The 23,266-nt window shown below is 30.8% G+C and overlaps 1 protein-coding gene across 4 annotated transcripts; it reads left to right on the top strand.

Annotated features, from left to right (window-relative positions):
• Positions 1 to 6,983: 6,983 nt before the first annotated feature.
• LOC109805542 (uncharacterized) lies at positions 6,984 to 23,266 on the top strand. 4 transcript variants are annotated; one of them, XM_083071200.1, is made up of 13 exons: positions 6,984 to 7,598; positions 7,687 to 7,799; positions 10,522 to 10,607; positions 10,705 to 10,807; positions 11,291 to 11,331; positions 11,434 to 11,688; positions 11,896 to 11,988; positions 12,713 to 12,878; positions 19,212 to 19,430; positions 19,902 to 20,106; positions 21,303 to 21,689; positions 21,775 to 22,672; positions 22,817 to 23,266. In XM_083071200.1, exons 1-9 carry the CDS (start codon positions 7,570 to 7,572, stop codon positions 19,247 to 19,249), a joined length of 924 nt encoding a protein of 307 aa, XP_082927326.1. In that variant the 5' UTR covers positions 6,984 to 7,569; the 3' UTR covers positions 19,250 to 19,430; positions 19,902 to 20,106; positions 21,303 to 21,689; positions 21,775 to 22,672; positions 22,817 to 23,266. The 4 variants fall into 4 exon arrangements, with proteins under 4 accessions (XP_082927326.1, XP_029128651.1, XP_020223238.1 ...); XM_029272818.2 differs by adding an exon at positions 14,150 to 14,238 and having other exon boundaries at positions 21,303 to 22,672; XM_020367649.3 differs by having other exon boundaries at positions 21,303 to 22,672.

Raw genomic sequence — 23,266 nt, 5'->3', positions numbered from 1 at the left:
TAATTTTTTTTAAATGTACTCGGTATAACTTGTTAACTTACTTCGATTAAAAAACTAGTGTAAGTTAGCAAATGCTCTTGGAGTTTGCTAACATGACCTTACTTTTGTAGAAAGTATTTTAACAAGTTATAACAATAATATTTTTAATATGCATTAAAGTATATCTTGTTAACTTCAATTAAAAAAATAAGTGAGTGCATGCTAGCAAACCTAATAAGCATTTAGTATTAAATATTTATGCCTATAATTGAAGGCACTAAATTTTATTGTAAGTTTAATTTTAATACATTATTAGTATAAATATTTATATTATTAACTAATTAAGAATTATTTGACTTTTAAAAACTTTATTATAAAATTCAATAATTTTAATATACATGACATTCTATGAATACATGACTAAAAAATTTATTACTCATGTTTTTTAATTAAATTATTATTGTGATCACTAATAGTTCAAAGTTAATTAGAACTAGTATTTTAGCTTATGCATTGTACAAGCTAAATATTTATTACATATAACTAAAATTTATAATATATATATATATATATAATGTTTGAATATATAAATAGTATTTAAAATTTATATAAATAAATACTTTTAAACATATAAATTATATTTTAAATTTTTGATAAATAATTTATATTATAGTATAATATTATTTTATTTATTGATAATTTATTTGAAAATATTAAAAGTTATATTAATAAATAATTATGATAAATAAAAATTAAATTAGATAAAAAATTAAAAAAATTCTTAAAAACCCTTTTGACCAAGAAAAGCTCTAAAAAACTTGTGTTAGAAAGAGATTGTGTTTAATATCTAGAGATTATGTTTATTATATTCTATGTTTTAGTATGTGTAATGCACAAGTTAAATATTTATAATATGCACTAAATTTTATAATAAAACAAAATATATAAATAATATTATGTTTCAATATATAAATCATATTTAAATTTTGTATAAATAGATACTTTTAAATATATAAATTATATTTAAAATATATGATAAATAATTTTATATCATAGCACAATATTATTTTTATTCATTGATAATTTATTTTAAAAATATTAAAATTTAATTAGTAAATAGTTAGTATAAATAAGAATTGAATTAGATTAAAAAGTTTAAAGAATTGTTAAAAATACTATCGTTAAAGAAAAGTCCTTAAAAATGTGTTAGATGTTGATATTTAATATATAGAAGTTGATTAAAATTTATAATAAATTATATATATATATGCTGTATTTGAATATATATATTATATTTAAAATTAATTTACATAAATGTTTTTAAATATATAAATAATATTTTAGATTTATGATAAATATTTTGTATTATAACAAAAAAAAATTATTAATTAATTATTTTAAAATGTTAATATTTAATTCATGAATAATTATGATAAATAAAAATCAAATAATATAAGAAATTAAAAAAATATCTACAAACCTTCTCATTGAAAAAAAAAACTCTCTAAAAACAATTTTGTGTAAGATAAAAATTTATATTTAATATGTTGGATTATAGTTAATTTCCTTTTTTGTTTTTTAAATGCTAATTAAATTCACATGATCAATTTAAAAATTCAATTTTCTTTTTAAAATTGTGCTAGTAACTATTCATGATAAAACTTGACAATTAATGTTTTTTCTTTCTCATTTAAACATAATTTAATTAGTAAGAAAAGTTATAATAATAGTAACGAAAATTAAACTTAAGTTCTCATCTATTATGACATTTCTACTACTAAGTTGATCCGGTTAGTTTAGAAAACTCTCGTTAGATACATTTCACATATACACAATCAAAAGTACAATAAGCACAATTTTTAGATTGAGTATAAAAAACATATATCTACAATTAAATCCTTATGAATATTCAAGATCAAAAGATGACAGTCACGGACTTTTAAAATTTCGACCCTATTTACTATTGATTATTGTATGATGGAAATTTGTTTTAGTTTTTTTTTTTATCCCTATATGAAGAAAATTAAACTACTAATTTTGATGAAAACTAAGATAAGTAAATAAAAACCAAAGAAACATACATTTTCTCTTACGTCAAGAATAAAACAAAAAACAAAGTTTTCAATAAAAAGAGAAATATTATAGCATTTTTAAAAAAATTATTATTGAATAAATTTTATATAACTTATCTTAAATAAAAAAATATGAGTTTTATTTAATAATAAAAATATATTATAGACAGTTACAAAAATAAGAGAAATATTTGTAATTTATTTTAAAACATTTATTATCACTATTTTGTGATATTATGTAAGTTTGACTAGTAATGGAGGTTTTACTTTATTTTAGGAGGGTTCACTTATGATTAATCTAACTGACAATTAAATTGATTTAATTTTTTTTTAAGTTCAATCGGAATCAAACGAATTAAACTTAGGGGTGTATTGGTTTAGGATTTCGTAGGATTTTAAAAGATTTTTTTTAGTAAAAAAGTTCAGTGGTATTCAATCAGGATTTTATGTCACTTAAAAATAATCTAGTGGTATTCAATTTGGATTTTCAAGATTTTTAAAGAGTCCATTAAAATTCATTAGTATTCATTTGAGATTTTTTACAACTTAAAATCAATCCATTGGTATTTAAAAATATAAGGATTTTAAAGGATTGTTGTGTTAGAGGGATTTTGAAGAACTTTCTAGTATTATTTATAAATACCAAATTCATAAAACAATCTCATCCAAACCCATCGGATTTTGAAGGATTGTTTGAAGTGACTTTTCAAGTGTTTCAAGAATTTTCAAGTGAGTTTTTCATTTTTTTTGTGCTCCTGTCTTCTCCATTTTCTCTCTGCTAATAATACTGCACTACTATTCATTGGTCATATATAATATTGTAGTACTTTTCTCATTCCATTCTCCTATTTTGTAAAACTCCGATATGTAAATGATAGTATCATTGACTTGCTCTATTTTTCTGTTCGTTCTCTTTAATTGACTTGCTCTATTTTATTCTATTCAGTTGAATTTGTTTCTTTATATATAACACAAAAAAATGCTTGAAATTTTAACTTTTAAGTGATAATTTTTTTTATAACACACGTCAAGAAAAGAAAAAGGTGAAAGATGAAATTAATATCATGATCTTTACAATATATATACATATATATATATATATATATATATATATATATATATATATATGATGAATTTGAGTTAGGATTTCTATGTGTAGAATGAGATGAAAATAGATCTTAGTTGGGGGAAGAACCCTCTTAACATAAAAATTGTGATCTCTCTCATTCTCTTGAGTTTGTTACTCTTATCCCTCCTCTTTTTATGACTCAACAATTATTTTATTTTATTTACTATGAATTTTTCTTTTTATTTTTATATTGTGAAATTAGGATTTTTTTTATATTTTAAAAAAGAAAATTAGCATAAGACATTGCAGTATCTAATTTTTTAGGATTTAGGGTTTATGCCTCCATTAACTTATTTTTTTTAAAAAATAAAATATTGTTAAAATATTTGTTAGAATAATTTAAATTTATAAATATCGTTAAAAAATTATCATATAATATATAAGTAAAATACTAACAAGGAGGAATGGACTTAAAGTGGCTCAAGGTAAATGCTTATTCTTTAAAGAATAATAATAACAATAATAATAATAATAATAATAATAATAATAATAATAATAATTATTATAATACTAATATTATATATATTACATATGTAATTAGGTAAATATTTCTTGGTGGATTGTGGATTTCCTAATCGACGCCAATTTTTAGCTCCATTTCGAGGTGTAAGATATCATCTACAAGATTTTGCATGTCAGGGTAATGACCCTGAAAATGAGAAAAAATTGTTCAATTTTTGTCATGCGTCTTTAAGGAATGTGATCGAGAGAATATTTGATATTTTTAAATCAAGGTTCACAATTTTTAAGTCAGCACCTCCATTTTTAAGTAGAACTTTGTTGAGATTTCCGTTGAAACACTTTTGTTAATATTTGTAAATTCGTTTAATTCTATCAACGGTCTCAAACACGACAAGTATACCGGCCGTTCAAGTAGTAAAAATATCGTATCCACAGGGATTAGAAGGTAATATAAGCATTTATTGACTATTCGTGACTAAAGAATAATTCCAATTTCATAGTTTGTGCAGCGAATTCAAAGTTGTGACTATTGGAATGAAAGCTGTAAATAAATATTGTTTTGTGAGTGGAAAAGGTAAGGAATGGTATTGTGGTATTGTGAGGTTGTGGGGGTCAGATTTCACCAAACGTAACACTAATGTATCCTTAATCTCTTGTTGAATTCATTGCTTAGTCAACCCAAGAGTTTACTCAAACCTAATCCCTTAGAGAAAGAGCCTAGGTGCGGATATTGAATATCAATCCCTTGAGTACCCAATATCTACACCCGCATTACGGGCTAGGGTTTAAGACTACTAATGGGTCAAGCTCTATCCCTAGATACAATCACCACTAGGCATATGTTTCAGAACTAGTTTCAAAGGTTAATTTCCAATACCCATGGAACCTTAAATCATGCAAAGGGTGATCAATCCAAAGCAAGCATTAAGAATAGAAACAAACACAACAAAGAATAAAACAACATGTATATATATCATTAAAACCGTAAAGATTACAATAGAGTACGTTGGTTACATCTAACCCCATAAAATGGGTGAAACCACTCACAACAATGAGGGCAAATACAAAAATAGAGATGGAAGAGGAAGTGAAGAACCGAAGGAAAGATCCGCACACAGACGATCCCAAGCCCTGGGAATCCCTTCCGCAACTCCTGGAGGCGCCCAATGTGAGAATGGGGGTTTCTCCCCCGAAAATGGCTTCAAATACGAGCCAGGGAGATCAGATTAGGGTTTCGCGCCCGGCGTGTAAGTCTTCGCGCACGGCGCAGACTCTTCTGTGCACTTTCTGCCTCAGTGTAAGCCCGACGCAATTTTCTTTTACGCCCGGCGCGATGTCTTCCAGAGAGTTTCATGCACTCTCTGTCTCGACCATGCCCGGCGCGTGTATTCTCTCGCCCGGCGCCATGGCTTCCAGACTCTGTTCTTTTCAAGCCTGGCGCGAGTCATCTTGCGCCCGGCGCAATTTCTTCTCTGCTCCTTAGCCTCTTGGATTCCCAATCCTAAGAATCTTCAATCCTCACTTCTCTAGCTCAATACCTGCACAAAAATGAGGTGTATTAAGGTATTGTTAGCTAAATTTGGGTTTGTTATATCTGCACACAAAATGAACCAAAAAGAGAACAATTATATTGCAATGGTTCAAAGGATGAGTGAAATTTGTTCAATAAGTCTCATCCAAAAAGAGGTAAAATTGAGACTTAACAAACTTGTGTTAGCATGTGCAACACTACATAACTTTCTACGTAAAGAATGTCATTCTGATGAATTTCCAATTGAAGCGGTGGATGGACCTTCATCTTCAACATTGCCGGTTAATGAAGATCATATTTGAGGCTATTATTCAAACCTAGGAGTAAAAGCGAGAAGACGTTAATGCTTTGAGGACTAGTATAGCTATGGATATGTGGGTGAATGCTATTTAAGAGGATATGATATTATGGAGAATTATTATTATTATTATTATTATTATTATTATTATTATTATTTATCTAGACATTGTTGTTTTTTATTATTTTTGTCTTTGACTCTTTTTAAATTTGAATGTATGAAATTGTTTTTGAAATCTTATCATATGTCAAAAATGCACGAAAATTCTACAAAATCCCACAAAATCCATTAAAATCCTGATTTAAAATTCTTGCAAAATCTATTAAAATCTTGATTTTAAGTATTGTAGAATTCTGCAAAATCTTAAAAGTCATGAAAATACTGCAAAGTCTTTTAAAATCCGCAAGATTTTTTTTAACTAAAAAAGTCTTTTAAAATCCTAATCCAATACACCCCCCTTAATAATTGGTTTGAATATCGAATTTACACATTTGAAATTTAAACTAACTCTAACCAAACCTGAACTTGATGAATCCGACAATTAAATTGGTTTAGATTTTTTTTGTTTGAGTCCAACCTAAACAAAACTAATTAAACTTTGATGTTGATTGATTCGGGTATCGGATTTACACAATTACACATTTAAAATCTAGACCAACCCAAACCAAACCAATTAATATTATTTTTTTTATTTTTGATTAACAATTAATATGTATTTATGTATCATTTTGATTATTTTAAAAAGTTTTTATGTTACAATATATATAAAATCTTTCATTCTGCTTTTCAAATACTTAAAGAAATCAAGAAAAATTATATTGTAAAATATTGATTATCATTTTCACATGTAGTACATTTGAAATATTTAAGTAGATTAAGAAAAGAAATCAAGAAGAAATATATTACAAATCTATCAATTTAGTTAATTTTTGACAATATATCAATTTAGTTAATATTAAAAATTATATTTACTTTGAGAAAAAAAATATTTTTTAATCTAATTTTTCTTAAAAAAATAATTAAATATTCAATGGCCTGAATCAAACCAACTCAATTAATATTGGATTGGTTCGATTTAGATTAAAAAAAAATTATGAAATTCAAACTAATTAAATTTAATTGGTTTGAATTGAATTTTTAACCAAATTCAAACTATTCCAACATGTTTATTTTGTAGGTTTTCATTCTTGTCTAATGAACTTTATGCATATTTTACTCGAGAAAAATGTTATCTTCATTTTATATATAATGAGTGAAATTTTAATACTTGAAAAATGTTTCAAAATTATTTATATTCTTACTTTTTAATATAACATTAATTGTTTTTTTTAATTTACTTCTTTATAAATTATATAATTTTTAATTATAATTAATATATTTATTGAGATAATAACTATTTTAATAAAATTGTATTAAAAAAACACTAAGTTGTTTGATCTTATGACTATCAGTTGTTTAGAGATATGAAATTGAACAAACAAATACCTACATATGTGATTCTGGTTAATATTAAAATAATATTTAATAAATAAAAAATGCAATTTATAAATATAAATTAATTTTTAATTATTAATTTTTGGATTCTACCTTGTGTGTGAACATGATTCTCATAATAAAAACCTTAAAAGTATGGCTGAGACAGAAGAATTATTACTAGTTTCTAGGCTATTTTTTTCAACCCTATTAAAGTGGCAAATTTATAACTGAGTCATTAAAGATGAGAGAGCAAATATATTCATTTAATATTAATGATAAAAATGCAGTGTAATAATGAGTTTGACAGAAAAAATGGTAGATTATTGTGAATAGTCAACACTGCGTTGCGATTCTACGGTAACGCACACCGCAGGCGAGTTGAACCGTTTGTGAGTCTGTGACTCGTTTGAATTAATTTTGTTTCCTCAACTTCGCTGGCTGCATGGAACCTTACACTTACACATTGCACTCTTTCACCATCTCTCATCACTAACACCTCATTCAACAAAACGTTTCTTTGCCAATGCCAATGCTCATTTAACTCTTTTCTCTCTCTTCATTTTTTCTTTTGCTTCTTCTCTCTTTCATTCTCTTCTCTCACTCACTCACCAACCTTCAAGCCATGGAACCAGACTGGAGCACTCGCCAAACGTATCATTTTCCCTCCTTTTGCTTTTTTTCTTTTCTGGGTCGTGGTTGTTTTTCTCATCATCACTTTTTTCTGCCTTGGTTTTTGAAGGTTTGATCGTTACGTGTATGATTATCTTGTCAAAAGAAACATGCAACACACTGCTGAGGTTTTCAGGAAGGAGGTCGATCTTCAGATGGATCCCGATGCTCCTTCAAGTGATGGTATACCCACGTTTTGTTTAATTGGTTCAATTTTTTTAGATGTGTTTTCTACGGTATCTTAAATCATACAATTAAGGAATAGTTTACATTTGAAAGAAAGATATCTTCATTTACTAAATATTATTTTAATATTGATTTTTATTAACTAAATATTATTTTAATACTACATGAATCGACATAATATGATCTTAAATTTGATGATTAAAGACTAATTTATACTTTAAGAGAAATTTTCATGATCAAATATTATTTTAATGCTGATTTTTATTGATCAAATATTATTTTAAGATCGCATAAATTGATGTAATTTGGTGCTTAAAATGTTTAAATTGGTCTCTTGATTTTAAAAAGCTATGAAATGTTGTCATTATTTCGTCCTACATATACACAGATTTAACGTAATTAGTCTCAATTGGACTAAAAGGACTACATTGCATCATTTTATAGCAAATTGACTCTTTTAATAATAGAAGGACCGAGATATTTAAACTTATTTATTTATTGGTTTTTTGGTTGTTTCTTCTGTGTGGTTCATGCTTTGGTTGCTCTTGTGGGTAGATTTCTCTGTGCATGATATTTGCCATTTTTGGTAAAGTTTTTTGTCTTACTTTTATTTTTGTGATGTTTTAGTACAAGAAATTACTCGGGTGTTGTTGAATTGATTGGAAGGCTATCATGGTAAGTTATACTTGTTCAGGGTCTAGCATTCGGAATGAAATCAACCCTACCCATTTCGTGTCCCCCAAATTGAAAAATGACACATTTTTCTTCTTGTTGGTTGTACTCAGTAGTTTGTCATGGAAATTGATTTTTTGTTTTTTTTTTTAATTAGAGACAGGAAAGGAGATAGCAAAGAGAAATTATTACATGGTCCTTAAATTGAACCTAACTGGAACCATTTAGAGAGAAAACCAAACCATTATGATTTAGTTTGACTAACGGTTCCATTTGAACCAAATCATTTTCATAAAGTGGTTTGGTTTGGTTTTTTTTTTTTTTTTTTTTTTAAATCTGAACCAACACTGTCCTAATTTACATAACCACTTTTTTCAATTTACAAAAAGAGTTAATCGACAAAAGTCATCGGTTCAAGTGGTTTGACACTTGTATTCTTTAACCAAATATCGGAGTTCAATTCTCGTCTTAGGCATGTCACCATGTATCACTTTATTATTATAGGAGTCAACCCAAGCTGGTGAGAAGGAGTAATACCTCCTTATCAAACAAAAAAAGAAGAGTTAATATCATGTTATATGGAGATGGTTGGGAGTCTTGGGACCGCATGGTCCTGCACCATATAATAATTTCTTAATAGAAAATGCCGACAGCTGATTTGATTTTCTAGCATTGTAGATCTTATGAGAAAGTCTGTCTTCAAGGAATGAGAAAGTAACACAATTAGTTCAGATGGTAAAAAAAAAAGTTATTGTATAATTTCCTTTAATGTAAATGGTAGGTTTTGTCTTGTGAAAGTGCATTAACAGTTAATTGAAAATTCAAATGTTGAAATTGGATAATATACATGCACATGGAACACAAATCATGTAGTTGTGAAAATCTCAACTCTTAAGTTTTTAATCAAGAGTTATGAATTTACTCTTATCATCTGAGTAAGTGGATCTTAGAGGAGCTAAGTTTATAAACCGTGTGACAGCAATTGTATGTTGCTGCAAACTTTTTTTTAATTGTAGACAAGTCAAATCCTTAAGTGGATACAAGTTTGACAACGTCATCAAATATGTCGATATGCAATTAATATTTTAAGAATTTATGATACGGTTATAAAGGTAAATAATGTATTTAAAATGAATTCATACATATTAAATCATCACAGTCCAAAATTACATTTATTGTTTTCATTCATTGTTTCTCCCTCTTATGAAATTTCCCCTCCCAGCTATCCCCTTTCACCCCTTAGATGAACAGATAAGCTCACTAAGGGTGTTAGGCATTTGTGTATATGCTAAAAAAATCCACGATCATGCCAAAAGTATGAAAGCTATAGAAATTAATCCTTTCATGTTAAAATTTCATATGACAAGGTCATGTTTAATTGTGTGTTCGGATTTCTTTTCCAACACGCCAAACATCCGATGATCTCAATCCACCAAGAGACAAGTTTTTCTGTTATGGTGCATTGGAATGTTGTCAACACATGCACTGCTCGTTTGTAGCTGGTGAAAAGCTCAAATATCAATTGACAAGAACTTTGGGAGCACCACACCACAAAAGTTAGTCATTGTAGTTTGAGAGTCCTGGGTTATAATCCGCACACTAGAATTCCATACTTTCAATGTGGGACTCAAGTGTCATACCTTTCAATTGGATCCTAACACAGTGATTAGAGACAAATGCTATGATTTTTTCATTAAACAGATGAAACTACACTTTATTTTGAATAATGTAGTCTAAATTGTCATATCCATGATGCATTTCTGGGATTTTACAATGAACTTATTAATGGGAGTACCTATTATAGAGGGTATTTTCTATTGTGATGATCTTTTTTTCTTTTCTTTTTAATTTACTGATTAAAATTGTAAATATTCTTTGCAAGAATTTCTTTATGGTAGTTTCTCTTCAGTAATTTTTGTTCTTTCATCAAAATACTATTGAAGCTTATGCATTAATTCTATACTTCAATGTTCTAAATTATGTCAGGAATTATTAATTATTGTGTGGCAGTTTTTGTGACTGATAAATATGGAACTGATTTTTTCAGCAATGGATGTACCAGAAGGATTTTTGCTGGAGTGGTGGTCACTCAACTATGATGTTGGCTTCTTTAGAGAACGGGTGCAAGTGCATGTAGGTTACACTTCTCCCTCTAATTGAGGTCTAATTCAAGTTGGTTTACTGATGCAATACTGTGTTCAAATCTCACTCTTCTTGGATATAATTGCAGGACACACATGGCCAAGAAGCCACACAAGGATATAATGCTTCTCAAGAAGCAGGGAATTCCATGAATGAAGAAATGAATCAGCTGCCTGATGAATTTACTCCTGGTATGTTTCTTGGTGTGCCTCATTAGCTACATTAAAGGATTTTAAATTGAAGGACCTACAAAACATTGAATTTGTCTTGTTGCACATATGTATTTTCATAAATTTTATATACATGTGCATTGCCTGATGAACTTTGTTTTCATATTTGTCCTATAAAGTTTGATGGGATAAGGATTGTACCATGTTGCCAACCCTGCCTAGTTGTATATGATTTATCGATAGCAAGTTAAACGAGACTTGATATTTTATTTGCTGATAGCAGACAATTTTCATATGATTGCCCCAATTTATCCATTAGAAGCCTTGATGATATCCCTAAATTCTTGATATTTGATATGAATAGAAGACGAGTAAAAATAGTAAACCACTGATAACTTGGGTGTTTCATAATAAAGTTATGGGTGACATATTCAAGAGTCAGTGCATGGTATTTCCTTTTTCCCCTATTGACTTATTACTTTTATTTATTATTTTCTGTTGCAGTTGAAGCATTCAGCATAGGGAACAACTCAATAGAATCACATGTAATGAACATTACTTCAGCTAATATATTTTAGTTTGCTTCCGAGAAGATTTAACATTATATTGTTGATTTTTGAATAATTATGTTATTTTTTTGGGGGCAGGTAACTGATGAATTACCTTTACTTTTTTTACCATCTTCACATCGAGAAGTGAGTGGTGAATTGTCACACCTTCTCTCGCCATCATTGCATCAACAAAAAAGTGGTGAATTGCCACAACTTTCATTGCCCTCTTCACATCAAGAGGAATTGCCAACATCTGCAGTGGGAACAGTGGATGTGACCAAACCAAATGATCCAGAAGCAGAAGCTTTTGAGAAGGACACATCAAAAGCTGAATATACTGCATTCACTGAGGTATTGACAATGGAAGTGGTTAAGTTCAAATTTACTCATGATTTCATATGGTTATACTTCATTGTCTCATTCCATAAAGAGAATCTGCTAGAATTTTGTGCGACAGAGCTGCCAATGTTTCAATGTATTTTTACAAATAAAACATATTCTATACAATATTTTTGTTATCGATAGCATAACTGATTGTTTTAATCAAATATTTTGCAGGAAACAGATCCAGTGATTGAGAACTTATTAAATTCATTCTGGTTGTTTGAACAAGAAATGCCAAATCTATTTGACATATCAACTGTAGGAGAGGTAATACATCATAAAATCATCCAAACCTGATTAAATGCATTGTATAACTTAACCAGTCATGTCTATTTTATATTGTAAATTGAACTCAGTCTGTTGTAGTAAACCATCTATATCATACACAAGTAACACAACAGGGATGATTTAGTGTATGTTTGGTTCAATTTAATTCGCAGATATTGTTGTTTCCTCCCCTAGTTTCTTGAAAGAGTTTTTGAAATTTTATTTTATTATTCTCCAAAGAAAAATGTTCCCTAACTCATAAATGTATTACTTTTATGGTATATATACTGTAAGTTGTTGAAGAAACTTCATTACTTTCTTGTATGGCACACATTATTTGGAAAATAACAATTTTTTTTCTTCAAATAAAATATCTGTTGTTGGAATTTGTGATTGTGTCCATGGAGAGGTCTAATCTACTCATTCTTTGAATTTTTTCCTTCCATTATTTTTTGGTTCTAGTTTTGTTACCCAATGATTTTGTAACCATTAGAAATATATGTTACTAGTCATTGTTTGTCAAGCTTAAGTGTCCTTTGAAACTCAACATAAAACCTATAATATTGCATATGCATGTGTCTCTATATGTATATATAAACATTGGCTTGTTCATCAATCATTCCCTTGTCTAATTGTCTAAATAAAATAAAAGGCAGGAAAAAAAGTAGAATTAATATTCCCTTTAATATTAAGCATATATTATCTTGTGCTTCTGGTGCTACAGAGCAGCAGAAATATGGAGGAGAATTTGCTGCCAAGAGATGAAGGAAACACTGGGATGAATGAATTTGCTGGTTCACCTGTACCGAAGGATGATGATACCAAAAGTGAAACAAGTGATTGTTCCAGCCATTTCCGAATCATTACTACTGACACAGATGCTTCAATGGGTAATTCTTTTTTCCTAGGATTAACTAACTTGAGTGCATCAGTTGGCATTATCTTATTACTGCAGTTTGTACATTCAGTTTTAACTGTATTCCTTATCAAGTGAAATAAGCCACTTTTCATAGTTACTACTAGATTTCTTGGTGAAACAATTTAGTATGGGGCATTATTAATAGGGCTAATTAAATTGACCTCCCTTGAGCTTAGCACTATTACACTTACAAACCTCTTGGTTGAAAAATTGGACCCGACTCCCTTTTATGTTATATATTATTTTAATGTTGGCACCCATTTTTGGAAAGTTACACTTACCTCCCTCATTTATTATTTTTTTGCATAGACCACATTTATAGTAACCTTAAAAAAAAATATAAAAAAATAAAAATAAAAATAAAAAGCTAGGGAGGTAGGTGTATATTAGGATCTGGTTGCAAGTTATGGGACATGAGTCCCCACATTGGAATTATAAAATTATAATGTGGGGTTTATAAGGCCTTGGACTCTCCAACTACAACAACTAGCTTTTGTGGTGTAGTTCTTCCAACATTCTTATCAATTGGTATCAGAATCCTCCATCATGTCTCTCAATTGCAAACGAGTGGCATTGGTGATGACACCAACATTGTAGTGTTTACTTGGAACTAGTCAAAGGGCTAGTGCACAGCTAGCCCACGTGTGCGCTATGGCTGCGTAGTGTAGTGGGATGATAGGTTTCAATTGCAAGGCATGAGACTCTCAAGTCTCACATAGGTAGTATGAAATTCTAATGTGGGTTAATAAGGCCTTGGGCTCTCCAACTACAACAACTAGCTTTTGTGGTGTGGTTCCCCCAAGGTTCTTATCAATGTAATTTTCCAATCAAAAAGGTTGTACGTCTAATTAACACTAATCTCAAGGGAAGTCAATGTTATTATCCCTAATTAATGCCGAATTGTCCATGAAAATAGAAATTCACATGTTCGTATTGAATTAACACATTGTGACAAGATAATCTATTTACCAAATATATTATGTAAGTTTGAGTATAGGTTAAGGATGATAGAATGAGTTTTAAAATTATAAAATAACAAAGCATGCAATCAAATTACATGATTGATTATTAGTACTATTGTTAATAACTTGACTCCTTTATTATGTCAATGATTGCAACTATTCACACATACATACATATATGCACACATCTCTCTCCCTCTCTCTAGTTTGTGTGTGAGTGAACTTCGTATGTTGTACCTTATTCCTATTTCATTCTAATTATGGAAAATTTGGCATGCAGCCCATCAGTTGGAATCGAAAGAAGAAACATAAATCTGTATCCTCAAGCATGGAAAGTGATTTATTGTCTGCAATGATGAATTCCCTTGTGTAAGAGGATTTGTTATTATGGTTTAATCAATGTGCAATACTGAAATGCTACTAAATAAGTTTTATTTGAATTCTATCTTTCTAGTTCAGTTTAACATTATACATATAGGCTAGTGACCTATAATATCAACTTTATTGTTTCTGTTTTTCTTTTGTCCTTTTTGGGGGGAAATGGTGATGTGGTAATGTTGATGGATTTGAGAAAAGGGAAATACATACATGAAACACTAAAAAAATACTTAATCAATCCACTTAGACCAAGGTCCTTTTTGTTATGGTTTCTCCAAAATTATTCTAATGGATTATGAAAACACTATTGTAGTGTTATCAAACCTGGCTCGGACCGGCCGGTTGAACCGGTCCGATTGGGAAACAATTGTATGAGCAGGTCGACTTAATGATTAGATTGGATATGCATTGACCTAGTGATGACATCATCAACCCGCCTAGAAATTGGATCAAACTAGTAAATCCGGTATTGGTCGAACCAATGATAAGTATAATGCGCAGCCCCAGTTGCACTTGTTTATGTGTGCTGCACCTTTTGCCAGGCTTGAGGTAGGCGCATCACCCAAAGAGGCGCCGCTGCATATGTTTTGTACTAACTCTCTTTGTAAAAGATCATTGAAGTACAAAATAAAATGAATAACTACGATAAGGCCTTGAACCCACTTCCCGCAAACTTACCATTGGGCCATTTTCACTATCAATATAATGTGTGACAAAGAAATATATATATATATAATGTATGCCGATTCATGTAGTTCAACTAGTGACTCACATTCAACCAGGAACCCACCAACCTCGATCGAGTTGATGACTAGTCCGGTTCTGATAACACTATATTGGCATTCTTCTCATATGAACAAACTACCTTGGCCAATTCTTCACCATTTTCTCCTTAACAAGTGTTTCCCCAACCTTCTAGATATATTTGTTCCTCGATCTTATTTTTTCACCTCAACATTTTTAATTCCATTGTACATCTTTCTTCTATTGACACTTCAACAACCAACACTCATGATTGTAGAACATCGATGGCCATATAGTTTCCTTGTAGAACTTTCCTTTGAGTTCAATAAGAGCTTTGAGATCCAAATTTATGATTGTATCTCCATTTCACGATTCCCATAATCTCTTACTCTGAAAGAACTCTCCTTTGGAGAGTTATGATACTTATAAGACTCTTGAAGGCTATGAACAAGGGAATTCTTCCAACAAACATAATAACGACAAAGATGATCATAGGGTGAATAAAACATTTGAAGTGTCATAGACAAAGTCAATCTCCTTAGTGGAAAAGTGAAATGTGGAAACTTAGGATCAAGTCCTTGATGTGTTTGACTACTGGGAATATTTTTGGCATTGGGATAGCCATTCCGCCCATTTCATCGAGATAGAGAAGACGTAGTCTATCGTAATTACCATTTTCTAAGAAAAAGGCGCAGCGTGAATAAATCCGTGAGATTATTTTTGAAATAGTCACGTTGAAAAAATAGATGTACTGGTCATATTGGCTAGTGCCTTATTAAGATTACATCAAAGGGGCCCCTTCTAACTCAATGGTAGAATAACACCATGGTAAGGAATAATTCATTGATTTAAATCCGATATGCAAAGTCATAACCCCATGGTAAGGCCTAAATTATTGGTTCAACTCCAATATGCAAAGTCATATGGAAACAAAACATAAGACTTGAAGGTGCCTTGGTAAGGGAACAAGTTATCAACGCTAAGGACTATACTAATAGCTATGCTTGGAGCTAAACTAAGTATATGAGCCACCATTTGGGTCCATGCAAAGTCATATGTAAATAATGAGGAAGGCTCATAGATACCTCGATAAGGAACAATGCCCTCGGTGCTAACAACTAGACTAAAAACCATGTTTGGAGGTAATCTATGTAAATAAGCCTGTGGTTGGTACTAGCAAAGTCATATGGAAACAAAGAGAAAAGACTCAAAAGGTTTCATGACAAGGGAAGAAGTCCTCAAAGCTAACAAATGGACTAATAGCCATGTTTTACGTAAATTAAATAAAAAAGCCTTAAAATTAAGTTTCCTTGAAATACATTACAAAATGAATTTAATTGGAAGTGTTAGGTAATGTTTAAGTTGAACATGAGTAATGATATAATGCCCTTATTTAGTTTTCAAGAGTGGCAATAGACTTAGTAGCTAGTTTATATTGTTCATAGTTACGAGTAACATGGTACAAGTATAGATACACAATTTATATAGGTACGTAGTTCAATTCATTCTTTTACATTATTATCACTTGATTCTTTTACATTATTATCACAAGACTTCCTTTAAAAAGAACCTGGCACACTTTTTGTGTGTGATGGGGAATCTAGTACACGAAATGTATGGTTGAGAGGACCCAATATGGTAAGAATCATGCTAGAAAAACTTTGCTAGTGATCCTTTGATAAACTTGAGGATTTGGTTACAATGTTCCAATGACCATCACGTGGAGCATATACAAACTAATTAATGACAAAGCAAAAGATATGTTTGTTTAGTTTAGGTATAGAATCTCCCTTGTCGAAATAGAGGTTTGGAATATGGATTCATACATTATCTCTAACAATTCAGTTGTCATGACTTAATAGCAAGAAAATACTCGAGGAGAAGCAAATCCTTCATCCAACTCTAAGAATAAGGTAATAGGTGTTTCCTAAATTAAAAATTATCATTATTCATCGATTCCTATGATGATAACTTCATCTATACACACTAGCTGATAATTAATCCTCCCTCAACTTACTCTAGATTAAGATATCTTCTGAGCATACAAGTAGAACTCTCCTAATAAAAGTCAAAAAACATAAATGATGTTCTGATTTACTTTGACTTGGGCTTACCTCTATTCAAAGTAGACGGCCTTTCCGATGAACGGTTACTATTCAAGTGAAGGTGGGGTGGATACCTGCTAGAACTTTGATGCCTAAATTAAGAAAAATCCTAGAGAGCAACAATATTGAGAACAAGTGTGTACCTATGAGAAAGGAGACAGTTCAGATATTTATATGGAAGGGTAGTTGACCTTGAGTTGGAGGATAGAATCTAACTCCAGTGAGATGTATTGACTTTCAAAGAATGAGAGAAAAACAAACTGTATTATTGATGAAAAATAAAAATAAAGCACAATCAGTGACAGTCCAGCTACATATAGCAACTCAGGATAGAAGAAAAGACTAGAATATTCTGTAACTAACTAAAGAGTTAGTTACAGAGTACAGCTGTCATGAAAGTGACCGGTCCAACAAACTGTCAGATATTTCAGCATGAAATATTCACTATGTGCAAGTGTATTAACTTGATATTATAAATTGAGATAATATTATATTTCCGGAGCAAATCTTGTGTCTCTCCGTTGACTTTATAAGATGTAACGCATTATTATTATATAGCAGACATGTAACTAGAGTCTATGGATGTATGTATTTCCCTTTCCTCAAATCAATCAACATTTGCACATCATCATTTCCCCGAAAAAGGACAAAAGAAAAACAGAAACACTAAAGTAGATAGTATAGGTCACTAGCCTAAATGTACAATATTAAACTGAATTAGAATGATATTATACAGATAAAACTTATTTATAGCATTGCAGTATTGCACATTGATTAAATCATAATAACAAATCCCTCTTGCTCAAGGGAATTCATTATTGCATACAATAAATCACATTCCGTGCTTGAAGATACCAATTTATGTTTCTTTGTTGGGTTCCAACTGAAGGGCTGCAAGACAAATTTTCATAATTACAATGAAATAGGAATAAGGTACAACAGACAAAGTTCACACACTCAATCATACATATATTTGAGAGATATTTCTATATAGTTGAAATCGTTGACATATAAAAGGTGGAGTTATCGACAACAAATAATAATCAATTGTGCAATTTGATTGCATGCTTTGTTACCTTAAAAACACATTGTATCATGTAATATTTTAGAATGGAATGTGGCCAACCCTCGGATATGTGCTGCTTTTCTTTGGATCAATGATCAGGGTGCTTTAGGGGGTCCCTATCTTAATGCCTGAAGTGACATCCTGCAAGGGGTTATGACAAAAAAGGGGCATTGATACTTTAAAGGGGATGCCTCCTATTAAAGGGACCAGGTGGTCCTCATGATGCACACTTCCTGGGAAACTATATCAGAGGGAATCTTTGGGTTTGAGCAGGGGTCTCGGCCACACCTCTAGGCACCTTTGAGTATCTGTGTCATGGTGCCAGACACAAATGTGGTCTGAGGTGTGTACCCTGGATACATGGCAGTCTTTGGGGATCATGCCTCTGGAATTAACATGTATTTTTTATAGTTGTTTTATTGATGGTCTTCTATCCTGGACATTCACCAGTATGTTTCCTAAGGCTCAACAAAGTATGCACCACATAATGTGCACAATATAAGTAGCATGTGGTTGAAATACTAGGTTTTGATACCAATTGGTATATAAAAAGTAAACTACCTTCAATTATAATGCAAAAAGGCCTCTGAAGGAAATGTTTATAGATAGGGCTCTATAAAATTTGTCTACCATTGGTTCTGTCCATGATTTCTTTTAAGAGGATTTCCTTTTTAGTTATGTATATATCTTTACTACCTTTTTCTGGTTTTAAATTAGTTCTTTATGTTTTTTTAAGGAGGATATATTATCCTCTTTTGTACCATTAATTCCTTGTTTGATTTTGAATAATATATATGTAGAGAGTATTTAAAACCATCAAAACCAAGATCCCCTCCTTTTTTGGGAAACAACCCATTTATTTTCATATTTATTGCTTTGAAGATGTAAAAGCACCGCATCAAGCAGAGTAAGAAACTGAGATGAATGTGGCTTACTTTTTGTTAATGCATTTCAATGCTGTTGAAGCAACATATATGGTATTGCTTCCTATTTTTTTGCACTTTCCTGGATCTCTTATTGATTGCATTTCTCCTGTTATGTTTCTGCAGCAAGGAGCAATTGTCAGCAACAGAGGTGTCCAAGCTAATTTGTGGTGTACAACCAGCAGAAAGAAAAGCTTCCAAGCTAATTTATTCAGCTAGAAAAGAAATTTTCAAGTGCCCAATTTTATTATGAAGTTTGTATACCAATGCCAGCAAAACCCAAGTAGGCTCCTGATCTCTCAGCAGGAGAATGAAACAAGAATAGATTATCCCTGGTATTAAGAGGTTGGCTTGTTATCCTGAACAAATATTGGAAGTTTTTTCTTCTTTTTTCTTTCTAATATAATGAGTTTGAAAGGCCAATTATTTGGTAAAATTTTTACCTTGAGGAATTCCTTTGTTTGTAATTTTTTTATCTATGCTATTAATAAAGACAATTCTATTATTTTGTGTACAGATTTTGATTAGACCGTTTTTTCTTTCCTACTATAACTGACCACTTCTCTTATTTTAACTTCCCTTTTCTTTCTCATTTGTTATTTTTATTTAAATAAAATACAGAGCCACGAAGTATTTCTTTTCACTAGTATTATATAAAGACCGAAGTGAGAGCTTCAGAATTAACACTTCAACTTCTTAGTTAGCTTAATCTTCAATAATAATTTGTCAACTCATGCTTTTGTTTGATTTGACATTTAGTGAATCAAATGCATCCTTGGCACCTAACTCAGCCCATTTCTTTTGCCTTCTCTGCAGCATTTTGGAGATCCTTCGGTTACCAAAAGCCTTTTTATTTTCCTTCAGTTACATGCTAAAATTAAGGAACAAAGGAGGCGTTAGATGTTGACTCTCTTAGATTCCTACTTTGTAAATCATCTCTTTGCAGCAGGCAAGCAGCTGTTTAGAGCTAACGCTAATTTGTCTCCTATGACTTCAATAATGTGTCTCACACTTATACAAGGTTCTCTTAACTTTTACTTTCAGCTTTACTATAACTAATTTATCTCATGATAATGCTTACTTTGCTAGTTTACTGATGGAATCATCTACTCTCTTCTGTTATTCTATGTTTAAAATTCATTGTGGTTACATTTTTAATTTTTGACATCTTTTATTCTGATTGATACTACTTACTTTTTCACATCTTTCGGTAAAGGGTAAATCTTTTTCATTACTGATTGAAAGGATAAGATACATATTCAAGAAAAAAACCAATTCTAAAATTCTAACATGCATGAACAGAATACTTAAGTCCCTACTAAGCTTATATTACTGGCTAAAATAGAATTTTGGTCTTTTATTATAATCTTTTGTTTCAGTTTGGTCCTTAAAATTTAAAAGGTTTTACTTTGGTCCCTTAAAGTGTCTCCATTAGACTAAGTTGGTCCTTTCTTTAGTTTATAATACTTATTTAATTAACTTGGTGACATGAGGAAAACTGAGGGATGTCACATCAGTCAAAATTAACACCACTAGTACAAAATATTAACAAAACTCGGATAGGCTAATTTTGCTAACAGAGATAATTTTCGGGAGTAAAGTACAACTTTTTAAACTTAGGGAACTAAACTGAAACTAAAAATTAAAATGGGGAACCAAAATTCTATTTTAGCCTATATCACCATAAATAAATAAAAATAGAAGCAAAAGAGATTTTGTTGAAGGGTTTGACTTGAATTGCAGGTTAGCATTATGATAACTTCATTAGTTTAATATTTGTAATTTAATATCAGAATGTGTGATGTAACAGGTTTTTGTTGTTCCAATGGTTGAATTTTTGTGTGAGGAAAAGGAAGAGCAATCACAATATTACTTCTTCTATGAATTATTGTCCTATTAATGGCCACGAGTACAATCTTTATCAGTTTCAGTCTGAACAGTTTTCAGTTAGTAGTTATTAAATGTTAGTTTAGATTTGGTTTTATCAGATTTGTTAGTTAGCTAAGATCCTGTCTGATTCCCTGTCTGATGTTTGATATATATAGATCATTTTACAGAGAAAATCAATTAATGAATGAGATCAATCTTTCTTTCTCCTTGATCATTTTATCTCTCCCTTAATTCTTGAGACAGAAAAATTTGTGTTCCAAATAAAAATGAAATCATGTGTAAATTTCAACTTAATCACTTCGATTGACACTACCTTGCTAAATGCAGTATATTCAGCTTTTGATGTATTCTGCCCAAAAGCCTCTGCTTCCGGCCCATTTGTGTTGGCCACATCAACAGTTCTCACTGTAGATGGCAGCAATTCCTCTTGATGTGAAGAGGGCAATAAAAGTTGTGGCAATTCACCACTTATCTCTTGATGTGATGATGGCAAGAGAAGCTGTAACAATTCACCATTTCTAGATGTGAAGATGGTAAGAGAAGTACTGGCAATTCATCATATACCTGCCCAAAAACAAAAAAAAATGTGTTGCATGTACAGCTTGTCATACAGAAGGAATCGAAATCTGGTGCTTGGGTGGATAAAAAGAAACAAAAAAATTGGCTTCAAAGAAAGCTTCATGTAGAGTTTGAGAAAGGAAATACCACCATATGGTAAAAGGTTTTTCAGGTAATATCTGCAGTTTTTGTTGGACTTCAACTTTGAATTTAACATGCCTGTTCGCTTTTGATTTTTCAGAATGCTACAAGTGTTGCTGGTTTTACTCACAACTTATAACTCAGAGGCTTCTCTTCTTACCTATGTTGTAATCCATTTATCATATTTATTGTTTTCACTAGCCTAAGGTTTTATTAACTGAATATCCTGCACATATCTAGTTACTTATGATGATAGCTATTTATATAACGTTTGTTTCCTTTAAAACTTATTTTATAAGAAGTAAAATTTGCACTTTGGCAATCTTATAATAATCACATCTTTTTTTAGCTTTATGTAGCTGCTACAGGAACTCAAGAAAAGCCTTAAAGTTGATTAAAATTCACCTATTTTTAACGCTGGTTTGATTTCATCACTTTGTTCACGACCATTTGCCATATTACTTTCCATTTATTAGGAGATACCAGACCCCACAATGGCAAGGTCCTCATGCACTAGGCCGTCCCCCTTTTTTTGGGATACCTGTTTGGCTGTTTCTATCACTCACGGGATCTGTACGCCTAAATTCATAAAATAATTTTTATTTATATGGCTATACTTTCTTTTATGTTAATATTGTAGGGGAGTTTTCTCTATGCAAAATTAACCATTATCAATATGACATTTTTCTGAATTTCCTTTTGGCTTTAGCCTTAGGTGTGGATTGAAACTATATTTTCTCTAGCTAATTTTCTAAATTTGTCTTGCTTTTTAAAATTTCTTAACAACTGTTGTGTTGAACAATAAGCATTGGTAGGTGGCTAGGTATTTACCGGCAATGAAGCAAGTATTGCAACTATTTGCTCCAATATTCAACAACTAAGCTTACCAGCTAGCCACAGGTGTTGTTGATTGGAAAAGTTTGCAAGATGATTTTCTCTCCTCAAAAGGGATCATTCTATTTTTCAGAAGTAGTTTCTACTTGACAGACTAATATAAGGTAATCAATTGTGGAATGACTATTTATCCGCAATATGACTATATGTGCATGTTTTAAGTTATATGATGTTGTAAAGAACTCGTTATGAGATGCTTTTGATGATATCACATGACTTATTAAATACTATTGTATAATCTTCTGCAGTTGGTGGCAATGTTGGGTCATGTATAGGAGCATGCTCTCGAGCCTACACAGTTTGAATTGAGTGCTAGTAGAACTTCAATGTGATTATCTCACATTACAAGTGATTCTTGGCTTACTGTTTTGGTTAATCTAGGAAGGGGGTTTCCAAAGTTTTTGAGGGTATGTGATCCCTCGGGTTTTCAAGAGTGTGAAGCTAGGTGATTGGAGTGATTCAATGAGACATCTATGGGTGGAATTTTAAGGAGGATTTTCTAGAGTGTAAAATGTTTATTGTTGTATATTCTGACTAGATAGTGAAAAAAATCTCAAGTATACCTTGGGGACTGGATGTAGGTCGTTTGTGACCGAACCAGTATAAATCTTTGGTGCAAGGTTTCTCAATTTGGGCTTTTCTATTCGTCTATCTGTAATTGGATCCTCAACAATTTAATGGAAGTGTTTTTCTTAAAA

This window comes from Cajanus cajan, chromosome 3 (genome assembly GCF_000230855.2).
Source record: "Cajanus cajan strain Asha chromosome 3, NIPB_CcT2T_4, whole genome shotgun sequence".
NCBI lineage: Eukaryota > Viridiplantae > Streptophyta > Magnoliopsida > Fabales > Fabaceae > Cajanus > Cajanus cajan.
The sequence above is the reverse complement of the archived record's forward strand: the minus strand, read 5'-3'. Positions and strand labels throughout refer to the sequence as shown.